Raw genomic sequence first — 12,543 nt, forward strand, 5'->3', positions numbered from 1 at the left:
AAGCGTACCGTTGGCAGCGCTTTACCTTTCGAAATCGGTTGATCGGCGAGCGTGTACATGCGCATCGCAATCGAAAAGTCATCCAGATTGTTCAGGAATTGGCAGAACTGTCGGAACTCGTCGAACGATACGCCCTTCTCCTTGGCCTCTCTGTCCAGCAGACGGTCCAGGTAGTTGTCGTACTCATCCGTATCCTTAAAATGCATCCAGAGTTAGTGATTCAGGTTTATATTTCACGGAATGACCCAGGGGTTGCTTACAAGATAGGTGTAGCGAAGTAGGATTTTCGCAAAGTCCACTTCGGAGATGCGTTCGTGGCCCTTGGAAAATTCACAAAATTCCAGCTCGAGCACCTCCGTCTGTAGGTTCTTCATGAAGTTGTAGAACCCATCGTACTGCAGATCCTTGTCACCCTTCTTTCCGAAGAAATGTATCTGGAGCGTCGTATCGACCTTGTGCTTTCGCTGCAGACCTTGCTCGTCGTCCACGTAGTCATCCTGAAAATGTGGGTAGATGCAATTTAGTTATTGGAAATCGCAAATTTAACCCGCCCCCCATCCAGCTGGATGCACTCACATGTTCTCCTGGCTCTTCGCCTTCCTTGCTTTCAATGCCACGCTTTCCCTTCCAAGCGAAGCTGAAAATTTTTTCCATCTTTTCGTACCAGCACGTGACGGTTCGTATGAATTGTAAGCGATGAAAGGAAATAAAAGGATAATTAAATCAGCCCATGTCCATTAGCAATTCAAAAGCACGTTACAGGGTTTCCCACGATTTATTGGTCAGTTCCCATGATTTTTTGGTGCGTTCCCACGATTTTTTGGTCGTATCCCATAGATTTTTGGTTCGTTCCCATAATTTATTGGTATTTTCCGATTGGATATCAATACAATTGGACCAAAAAATTCTGCGAAACGACCGAAAAATCGTGGGAACGCACCAACAAAATATGGGAACCCACCAAAAATTGATGGGAACCGACCAATAAATCGTGGGAAACCCTGTATATTTGTTGTTGTTTTTTTGTTTTAGTCCCAAACACACTATACACATGGTGAGCTTTTCTACGGATTACTTTTACGAATGTAGATATGAGTACGTGCACGCACAGGTTACAGCACAAGGAGGACCGGACGACAGCAATGGACGATCCCGCGACCAATACATTTCGTACACAACATTTGGGATTTTCCACATGGACGAGGAAAAGGGTGATGTTTTGTACAATAGGCTCGCCACCATATTAAACCCCGGGAACCGTTGTCGACATCCGTACACTACACAGAGACCAAACGGACCATATTGCCGCACAGGGGGAGGGGGGCACAGCACAACTATTCACAGCGATGGAAAACCCGAGGATGGGAGCGACACAACGAACACAAAGGCTTCACGAAACATTCACCAACGACGACGGGGATAACTTACGATCAACATTTAGCTTTCGACGGAGCAAACGGGAAGGCAATCGATGGCTGACTTCAACAAGTGTAGCATGATCGTCTTTCGAGCGAAATCAAGAGATTTAAATTATGGCCAGAAGGCAGATTTGAAAGCAATAAAAGTATGGAAAATAGGAAATTTTAAAATAAAACCAAAAATTATACATGTCAAAAGTGCAAATAACTGAAGGGAAATTCAAAAGGGGATTTATTTAGTTTTTTTTTTAATTTTAACATTCATTATGCTCGTATAGTATTCACAGATGCTACTATCCCTCTCTTTTTTCGTTACAGTATTTAGCGTATTAACAATGATCTTCATATAGACATTAGAAATAGAAATCGCCAACAAATATAAACAAACACATACACCGGGGGACTCCTTGTACTCATATCGCATGCAAAATGTTCATGCACACAAAGATGTCATTCGTTTGAATGTCATTGTCATTTGTTCGTCATTCACATGATTTATTAAAATGTGATTAGTATCCTGCATTTGTATTAAAGCGTATGGATTGAGGGGTTAGTATACTCTGGGAATTGATTTTTCTGTTTTAAAGAAACAAAAAGTTGAAATGTCTTTTCAATCGTAAACATTACCAGAAGTACATAAAAAGTTATAGCCCATTAACACATGGACTGAATTTCATGATGTTTAATGTATGTTCCTTATGACTTATAGGTGTATCTACCAAGGCATTATTAACAGTATCAATTGTAACTTTCATTGTTGCTTTACGATGCCTATGACAAAATTAGTAAAGAGATCGGACCAGTACGGTCGAATTCTGACGAGTCAGGATCTGGATTCATACGAGACAACTTCGCCCCCTTCACCTCTCGTTTGCAAAAGCCGGATTTCATCCGACTCCGAGTAAGTCCGGAATCTGATCGATCTGATTCCAAAAAAGCAATTTACCCATCACTAGTTCATACAGTAAATATCATATCAAACATGTTTAGAAACTTCCTCAACTGTCACACGTCCATCGGATATCATCAGTCAAATTTACAGGGTTTTTACTTAACTTCGCAGCATTTCTTAATTGCGCTGCTTAAATAATTGCTTCAAGCCGCAAACCCCTTTGCAATATTGTGTACCGTGCTTGTGCTATCAAGTGCAAAGGTTGTCTTAAGCATGATGACGTTCCGAAAAGAACTAATGCGCTTGTCCTGTCAATTGCTGCGGTGGCGTTGAACGTTGCTACGCTTGCAAAATCAAGTAAAAAACCCTGTATTATATCTTTTCAATAGTCACCGGTTAGTACACAGATGATCTTAGTACAGCATCTGACAACAAAGTCCAAGAAAAGAAAGGAAATGTCTTAAGCTGAGAAACTGGACTAATTTGCTAAACGACGGAAAACACCCATGTATTCAGGAGTGTTATTTGTCAATGTATTTAAATGTGATAATATATCAATTAATATTGAGGTACATCATATGTTGGCCGATCTTGTGGTACAGTCGTTAACTTGAACGTCCATAGGACTGACTATCATGCTATGAGTAAATCAATAAATTACTGGAAGCCAAGTCCACTAATAACCGACAACGGTTGTTGTGCCAAGGAAGAAGAATATCTCAATTTCTATCAGTTCAGTTCTACAAGATAGGGATAGGGGATCGTCACGTTATTTTCATCTTGGAAAAGGTTTTAACCACTTTCCGTGAGGGCAGCCAAGCGGGAAATTGAACCATTGGTTGTAGAATTGGATTACTCATTATAGTTTGATAATTTTAGCATATTGTATAATAATTTATCATTCTATTTTTCCTTCAATGTACATCAACCCAGGTTACATTAGCTTTATATCTTATATTTAATAAAAAAGGGAGACTTTCGCGTTAAAAATCTTTTTGGGGTAGCTATTTACTTTTAAAAGAGTTTCATCTACCACGACAAAGCTAGCTAGATACGGAAAACTTTGTACAAACAGATGTTTCACTATTATATACACAACATATTAAAGGGGAATCACACACACTCCACACGGGGGACACAGTATTAAACAATTTAGTAAGGAATTTGGTGATTTAGGGAATTGCTTATCGCAAAAGTAGGATTCCTTATATAAAACATAGAATAATAACGAAATAAACATAAAAAAACAACACCTCTTTGAGTGACTAAATGTACAAACTAAAATATCAATACATACTTTCACACCATATCAGTTAAAGCGAAAGGTTAAGATCATGTACAAAATAAGTAATAAAAAAAAACAAACCAAAACGCAAATCAAACCCCAATAAAGGAGCGGAGGCGTGGAAAGGAACTTTGCGTGGAAAACCAAAACACAAAACAATGGCGAAGTAAAACTTACTAATCGTGCCGTTACACCCTTGACCGGCGGCGGTGTTGGTGGCTTTCTTTCCCCCACATTGCCATCATCCCTCGTGCCTGGTTTGCGCTGTTCAGCGACAGACGTTTGTGACTTTTGCTCGTTATCATTTTTCAGTAAAAATCTCGCTTGCGCACTGGTCGAGACAAGGTGCAGGAGCTATGCGACCGTGACGGATTGGTTTGTAGATTTCGCAGCAAGTGTTTGTTTTGATGGTGCACAATTACATGCAGATGCAGATACCGATTATGTGAGAAAGTTCAAGGAAATTGTTATACAAAAAAAGTGCAAGTAAAAACAACATGTGTTCATATCGAAGGTTTTCCGCGGTATGCCACAAGTAAGGCACATCGAATAGAGCGTAGAAAAAAGTGATAAAGATGAAATTGTGAAGGTGTGTGTAGTTGTGGAAGAAAAATAAAGAAACAAAATTTAATCAATTAAAAAATGATTTTAAATCCACTCGCACACAGTATTATTATACACTCGATGCCAATTATTTTAGTAGAATAGAATAGTAGTAGAAAATCAGTAGTTTTGTCAGTGTATAGAAGGAGATTTAGGAAAACAATAGTTCATAGATAGTTTAAAGTGCATTTGTTGACATGTTATCTAGAAACTAGCGAAAACATAAAGTTTGAATATATCACCTCACATAGTGCATAGACTTATGTTTATGATTTCTTTGAAGGGCGAGAAACACAGGCGAGCTTTAGAGCAAGGAGCTTAGTTTATCACAACGAGTAAAGCAACTACATTACATGTACCGGTTCTATGCACACAAAAACATTGAAAGGAAAGGCATTTTGCACAGGTTTCGGTTAGAGATAGGGATAAACAGGAATAAGAAGGAAAGGAAATTAGAAGTGATTAGGGGTTCACCACAGTAGACACTACAGTATAACAAAGAAATCTCACAGCTTGACGAGTGGCCTCGTCTAGATCACGATCCTTCAGCGATCCTCCGAGCAGCTGTCGAATCTGCGCACGGGTCGAGCGGCCAGGTTTTTTTTTATTTTGCGCATACAGGATAATCGCGCATACATTGATGAGTGTGTATGTTTCGTTTTTTGGTGCACCGGTTGGTTGTGGGGGTTGATTTTGTTCGGCACGGAATGTGTGAGGAAAGTTGGAGTGGCATACACACAGTCAGGAGCAGTGTTTTTCGTGTGGTTTTGTGCATGAACCCGGCAAAGGTAGCAACAGGCGGCAACGTGCGAAACAAGTGTGATGCATACATTCGACCGTTCGTTGTGTTGAGGTACCACCGAAACAGGATACAATAGACGGAACGAGCAAAGAATGTGTGGCATACATCATTCGAGAAAAACAGTAGAAGGAAGGTGATCGAAAAAAGAAATGAATTAAATAAAAAGTAAAACAAAAAACACAGTAAAATACGAAAGAAGAAAATAAATAAGAAAAACAAATAAAAATATGGCCAATGGAATTTGTTTCCGAAAATCCCAGAAGAAAATCACGTTTTGTGCACTACGCTAGCGTCATCTAGGAGGAAATAGCGAAACCTATTGTTCAAACAATGTGCTCAGCAACCAACGTCGGGAGGGATCGATATTCGGTAGTTTCTGGAATCCCGTTCTGCATCGGATGAAACTGATCTCTCGTGTAACACGAGGTGCTGTAATGATATTTAGCGACTGTTTCGACGAAGCACAAATAACTCACCACAAGAAATTCGTCCTTATCCACGCGTTGATTTCCGTCCGTGTCGAACATGTTAAAGGCAATGCGGAAGCCAGAGTGAGGTTCTGTAATGGAAAGAGTTGAACAATAATATGACATACAAAAACAACATACTTTAAGAGGCTACCATCACTTACTTGTGAGCACAGATAGAAGAAACAGATACTCGGTGTACGAAATTATTCCTGGAAATCAAGAGATCAAGTAAATATCGACGTATAACAGAAATATAAAGTACAAGATAATTGAATTCAAAATATGAAGTAAAAAAACAATTACAAGTCGCTTGGAAAAAATCAGAAATGATTTTTTTTTCGAATTAATTTATTGCAACAAACAGCAAGTCGTCTCCAAAATTTGCAAACGCGACTCCCATTTAATCTTCGTGAGTAAAAGTCACTTCCCAATGTTATTCCTTATTATTCTCGCCACCGTGTCAGGTCAAACTAATGCTTCAGCAGTTAATCCGATTGTTTTACATGGCCTGCTTGTGACTAAAGAATTGTGCCGCATTTGAAGGAGCGCAGGGAAAGGGAGACAACAAAACGCACAAGAAGCTTATCGCTCAAAACAGCACGATCGAGAAACCGAACCCGCCCCCACCAAGCTGCTGCTGCTTCCCGAGATGTGCGATAGCTTATTTTAAAAGTTTACGATAAAGCTACAAAGCTTTTTGTAAAACAAAGTTAGACCCTAACACCCCCGGGAACGCATCGGATTGGCCTTTTGGTTGGCACCTGTATTTGTTGCTCTTTCAATTGCTTCCAGCTTCGATGTGACACTACTATCGGGGCCACCGAGCACTACCATCACCGGCTACCATCGCAAGAACCTTTCCAAGCCCTAAATGGGAACATCCCGATAGATGCCCGTGTGGCAGGGACGGCCCACTAATGGCAAGCGGGTTCCGAGTACGGTTCCATCGCCATCGCGTCTGCGGCGTGTTTGGAGCGTTCTGATTAGTATGGTAATCCACTCTCGGAAGATGAAACGCAATCCGTGAGGAGAGACAGTTTGCTGTCGAGTTCGGCGTATTTGTCGTGATAAGGCAACGCGGCGAAGTGACAGGTTGGCGACTCCTGCACTGAACACTGGAAACCGGTGCGCGTTCCTGATCCTGATTGTCCGCTTCACTTGCCATTAGCCAGGGTGAGGTTAAAGAACTCATTAATAGTGATGCCTTTTCGGAGGCTTACCCCCACGAAGCTGTGGTACGATCATCAGGAGCTTGAGGAACTGTTTCACACGTTTTGCTCTATATGAAGCAATTGTATTTTGAACATTAAAACCCGTAATAGTTTGAAAATAGTCAAATAAATTCCAATAGTTATTACAACAACAACAAACATCTGAAAAATTGCTCCGAAGTAGCCGAAAAGCTCTACACCGGGTTTTCAAAGACACCACATTTACAACGCTTGCTGAACGATACACCCCGCATTAGCAAACGATGAAACGAAACGTGTATTATCTTAAAGCGTTCCGATACCTTGCCAATGACGACACATCGTCCTGGTAGGCGTCTGCGGAGCTAATCGACGTTAGCGCGAGGCTCACGACTGTTGAGGCCGTTTGTGGAGACCGACCAACTGTACCTACCTTTGTCCCGAAGGCTGCGGAAAAGCTGCGACGAACCGTGCTTCAACGGTGGCGTGTAATCTTTCAGCTGCTGAATCTCGGCGTGCGTTAATGACTTCCGTTTGAGCCGTGCTGCAAACGCGATGGGTGAAAGAAGGAAAGAAGTGTTGCTGTGAGTGAACAGTGTGGTTGAAATGGGCACACCATGCGGGAAAGAAGATGGTGTATGAAACGGGGCGTTGTCCCTAATTAAAAGGACTTCAGGTTGAACAGGCCCCGGCCCCGGCCGTGTTGAAGATACTGCTGCATTCCGATAGGCAAATAACCCACGCACACATTTCGGATAGTGTGTGTTGTCCTGCCGATCGGAGTTTTTTTGTTTTCGACCATCGAAACCCTTTCTAACAGTGTGTGAGGCAAAATTTCGCGACCTTTAAAGAAAACACGCTTGTCTAATCTTTGAGGGTTTTTTTTGTTGTTGTTTTAGTGCGGCGTAACACTGTTTTCGTGGCACAGCCTGGTTCAGCCTGGCTGGAAAAAAGAGAAAGGCGTATGCATCGGTAAGGATGAATGGGAATACGTACGTCGGGGCTCCTGTTCGACGACCGACTCCAGAAAGTCTTGTGGTGTCATGTAGATCTGCCCATCGAACTCGACCGAGGCGAACTTGATGAAGCGCCGCTCGCGCGCTGTAAGCTTAATGGCCTTGTCCGCAATTTCATCCTGCAAGAGATGGAGAAGAGCAAGTAGTACAACTATTAGAAAACAGTGAGAATGAGGAGGGTGGCAACGGTTTGTTTGGACTTGCTGTTGCTGCACCACAGACCGATGACTTCGTTCCTAGGCGCCACTAGCCAACAGACGTCGACATGTTTACAGCTCTGTAGCGCCTTCTTGGGAAGGTGCATTGGAGGGCAAGGTTGCCAATAAATCTTACACTCCTGGAAGAGGTTTATACGCACGAAACGAATCTGCGACGTTCCACCCGGCGCCAAGACTGGAGCCGTGGATATAGAGAGTTGCTGGAGGTACATGGGAGGTTCACGAGGCATTTCTGAATGAACGTCTGGCATGTACGATGAGATAGATTTGTTTATTTCTTCTCATTTAAGAGTATTAAACGTGCAAATGTGATCGATGTTGGTCAGAAAATGTGAGGTTTTGAATGAGTCGTCATTGATAACTGCGTCATTATCCAATGATGTGTCATACAGGAAAACCCCCACTAAGAAGTTATTGCAAATGAGGTTCGCTCCAAAAGATTTAAAGGAAATCCATAAATTTACCTTGATTTTTTTTTCGTTATGGGTAAACCCTTAAACGTTAATAGTGACGCAGACGTGAATAGTATAACATACGTGACATGCGCCACATCAGCAAATCATACAGCACACTAATTCCACTACTGCAAAACTATGCCCTTGACACAGCGACCCTGATCTTCCGCAAACCCTTCGCGTTCTGGAACACTTCACTCAAACGAACATCTCTCCCTTTGCGGTTTATGTCTGTTACCATTACATTATTGCCCTCGGTCCCTCTCTGCCTATAATCTATGATGTTTGCTTACCAAAGGGCCGACCCAACGCAACGATCATATGATCGTGCAGGCGGCATGTGCAATCTATTCTTGCCGATTTCCCCGCCCTATCTATCACCCTTCAACGCCTCCCCATGATGATCGATGATCGATGTAATTCCGGTGATACTCTACAGCACCGGCCAACACCAACATGCAGTACCGTTGGTTCTCGCTGATGGCTTACGTGCATTTTTGCACACATTTATTTTCCGCACGCCGCGTAACACGCTCATGTCACGGGAATTGGATGCGCTCGGTGCCCTACTTGAGCGCAGTTTATGGGCGTTTACGATACCATGGCATCATGTGAGGAATGTGCATTACAACGTCACGTCACATGAGGCAAGCATGTCGTCACGAGCCGCAAAATAGTTGCCGGAATAGTTGGCGAAATATGCCGATCATGTGCTTCACGAGCAATTTTAGATGTACCGTCTGACTCAGAGTTAACGAGGATTGCATAAATTGAATAAACATTTATGTTATTTGTGTGTATGTACAACTCTTCAGAACTTTGAAATGTTTAAAACGCCTTTTAAAGGCTTTTGATAAATAAATTATAAAAACTCTGCAATGCTTGTAAATGCTTGATAATGATGCCCACTCTATTTATAATTAGAGCATGACTTCGATCTACCCCCGTATTTTGTCATTGGCCAATGTGTCTGCTATTTGCTACAGATTGTTAATGAACTCCGCATCAAATTGTGGGAAGTGAAACGAGTGGCATTGATTCATGCGGCATTGCTCCCACGAAGAATGGAATTCAAGCTAGAACCTTTCATTCTCAGCTCTGTACGTGTACTTGTACCGACCAAAACGAACTAACAAGAGCTATTTTGTTGAAGAAGCATCGAATGTCCATTCTGCAATCTTGAAATGTAATGATTTTCTCTTCCACAGCTTTCCTAGCATTCCATTCTCATGTTCACTCCTACAGAGAAGGGCGACATTAAAATGAAATCCACCAGATTCGTTCCCAATCAGTAATCAGTAATCAGTGATTGGAAGCGTATCCATCGCAGCGAAATTATCCACAACAGGTAGTGCACATTGAACGAAGAGCATATGCTAAATCGGTAAATAAGTAGGTGTTGACGTAGAACGATATAAGGATGGAAAAGATCGTTGTGCTCTAGAATGTGTACAACGTCACATTCTGCTCCATTGTTCAATTTACTCGATTCGATGTAGATTTAATCAGTACAATAGTTATGTTCATTGCAAAGTGCGCTGATGGTGTATGTTTGACGCCTTCGCGTCAAGAATAAAGGACAAAGGAAGGTGCAATGTATAATAACGTGCAAAATGTATTTGCTACACTATGTTGCTGTATTCTTTAGAACATGACAACATGTCACAGCATTGCCATTTAACAAAGTTTATTAAAAATACGATTTTTACACGATGCGATGGACATGCTGGACATTGGAGGTCATTGGACAATACAATCTTCTTGCAAAATCGTACCACCTCCGTACAAACTGTCAACTGTTTGATACAAATAAACCCATAAAGCCACACGCCTTGTATGCACGGTTCACCAGCCAGTCAGTGTGGAAAATGGCAAAATGGTTAAGCTAGAATTGTGCTCACCAAAACCATTTCTATTCGTTGGATTGCTAATTAACATAGCGAAATTTATGCGTCTGGTCCACCGACTGCGAACCCGTACTCTTGGCCACTTCTGGGCGAAATAGAACCGTAGGAGGGAAATAGATATGTTTTGGCCGAAAACGATGACATGATGACGACGGTGAAGAAGTAGCAAAGTAAACGAGCTTCGGTCGGACAACACATCAAGCGGGCTCCTTTTTCGAAGATTCACGCCAAATGATCTTTGGATGGCGCGTGGAATACAGGATTTATGTTCGCTTTATTGAGTTATTTTTAAAATTACGAACAAATCTTTGATTCTAACCTTCGCCACAACTATGGGCATTGATCAGATAATGCAATTAGGCTTCAAACTTTATTAGCCAGCACCGTACATGGTCCGGCCATTAATTAAGCGTGATACGTCCGCGAACCTGTGCACGAGATTTATTGCAATCCTTTGAACTCGTGAAGAATCTACTGTTTAGTCTGGATTGTCGGGGTTTCTTCAACCAAAGATCATAATTTACACCGCTGCAATGCTTGATGTATTTATTTATCCAACATTTTATGCGCGTTTGGTGATCGCAGAAAAAAAACTATGACAATCTCGTACAAGGATACTTCCTCATCATAAGTTAAATTTATTGCCGAAGCAAAGCAAACCGCGCTCTACATTAACCCTTCTACCAGTTTACACCCTATAATGAAATCGATGGTTTACATTGCACTTAATATCGCCATTAAAAGTGTAACATTGTCAATAAATAATCCATCTTGCCGGCCCAAGAGAGAAAGAGAGTTTGCGTGAGGATGCAATCCTGTTCCCCCCCCTCCCCCTCCTACAATGCAATGCCTCCCGTTCGCTTACGCACTCTGACCGTTTTACAACAAAGGAGCGTAAAAATAATTAATGTTTAATAAACGGTTATTAAATTTAAAATTCCAATCGGAACGAGGCAGAAAATGCTGTGCTGTGAGAAAACGGTGTTCAGAGCTCGTGGTTCAGATCGAGACAGATTATAACGCTTGAACTTGGTGCGCGTACTTCAGAATGCAATCATTCTTATGCTTTGTGCATCGTTTATTGGAGACGATTCATCTACAATACATTTCGCTGTGTTATGGGTTTAATGAATGACCCAAACCAGCTGGAACCATGTTGTGGTTTCTTCGACAAGGCTTGTACATGGAGTCTTGAATTGAGATGTAAAATCGTTGGTCGATAGTTCTTTCTTATTCCTTTTGTGGGACCTTGACACGGGATGCAAACGTGTTCTGCATGCATGGTATATGGCTCTTTCGTTGCCCTTTCCATTTTTGAAGCCGTCCTTTCACTAGAACTTTCGCTCTTCATCTAGAATGATTCTGCTCATGCAGCCAGCTGGAATGGAATGGTTTTATTTGGATCACACGATCGTTTGATGATCATGTTTGTTTCATTTCACTTTCCAGGATGCATGAGGATTTTTTTTGAGTAATTTTCTTTGCATATGGAAGAAAAAAACGCAACCCAAATGTTTCATATCCATTCTTAATTTGGCGGTGTGTCTTTTGCATGCTTTTGAATGAGTTGATTCGTTATTTAAGACAGCAAAGCTAAGTAGTTTTAAAAGTAAAGTTTAGCTGGTGTGCATATGTTTGAACGGAAAACAACAATTATTAAAATTTTCAATAGCTGATAGATTATGAATTTTTGTTCTCAAATTTTTGTTTGGATGTTTGACAGTTCCCGTAAATCCCGTGTTTTGTGATAATTAATGGTGGTAGGTGGTAGAATTGAATAAGGTGACTTACTTTATTTAATTACAAGATTCTCAAAATTGAACTAATCATTGAACTAGCAAATGGATTTGGTACGTTCATATATCGCCAGTGCAATTACAAATGATGAAAAAATATGGTAGGCCATCAATGTTTATTACTAGCCATAAAAATTACGAAAGAAATAGCACAAAAAACATTGCTGATTGAAACACGAGCAAAGAAAAAATAATATACAAACAGAAGATGGACCTAGAGATGGCGTACAATGCAGGGTGAGACAAAAACTGAATCACATCGAAACACGAAAAGGATCGTAAAATGATTCGCTTTTTGATTGGATTTTCTTCCACGTTTTTCAATACAGCCGGCCTTCCAGGTTCCATCATTTGCTACAGGGTTTATTACTTATGACCACGAGTCGAGTCGTCGGTACGTCCTTGTCCAATCACCCCGTGTAGTTCGATAAAACCAACCGAAAGGAAACCGAACACCGAACAAATATGAAATAATCGGTAACCATTAAAAG

At 41.3% G+C, this 12,543-nt stretch overlaps 1 protein-coding gene across 5 annotated transcripts in view; it reads right to left on the reverse strand.

The window, feature by feature from the left end:
• The window catches only part of LOC121590731 (calcium uptake protein 3, mitochondrial), a 44,986-nt gene that overhangs the window by 2,356 nt on the left and 30,087 nt on the right, over positions 1–12,543 (reverse strand). For 2 of the 5 annotated variants that reach the window (XM_041910656.1, XM_041910653.1), the window contains exons 2-10: positions 7,657–7,795; positions 7,094–7,204; positions 5,632–5,679; positions 5,477–5,559; positions 4,709–4,771; positions 3,773–3,949; positions 577–654; positions 261–497; positions 26–194 (exon numbers count right to left, since the gene is read on the reverse strand). In XM_041910656.1, coding sequence (XP_041766590.1) covers positions 26–194; positions 261–497; positions 577–654; positions 3,773–3,949; positions 4,709–4,771; positions 5,477–5,559; positions 5,632–5,679; positions 7,094–7,204; positions 7,657–7,795 — 1,105 coding nt within the window. The remainder of the gene's footprint in view (positions 1–25; positions 195–260; positions 498–576; positions 655–3,772; positions 3,950–4,708; positions 4,772–5,476; positions 5,560–5,631; positions 5,680–7,093; positions 7,205–7,656; positions 7,796–12,543) is intronic. The other 3 variants (XM_041910654.1, XM_041910657.1, XM_041910658.1) reach the window with 3 other exon arrangements.

This window comes from Anopheles merus, chromosome 2R (assembly GCF_017562075.2).
Source record: "Anopheles merus strain MAF chromosome 2R, AmerM5.1, whole genome shotgun sequence".
Classification (NCBI taxonomy): Eukaryota; Metazoa; Arthropoda; class Insecta; order Diptera; family Culicidae; genus Anopheles; species Anopheles merus.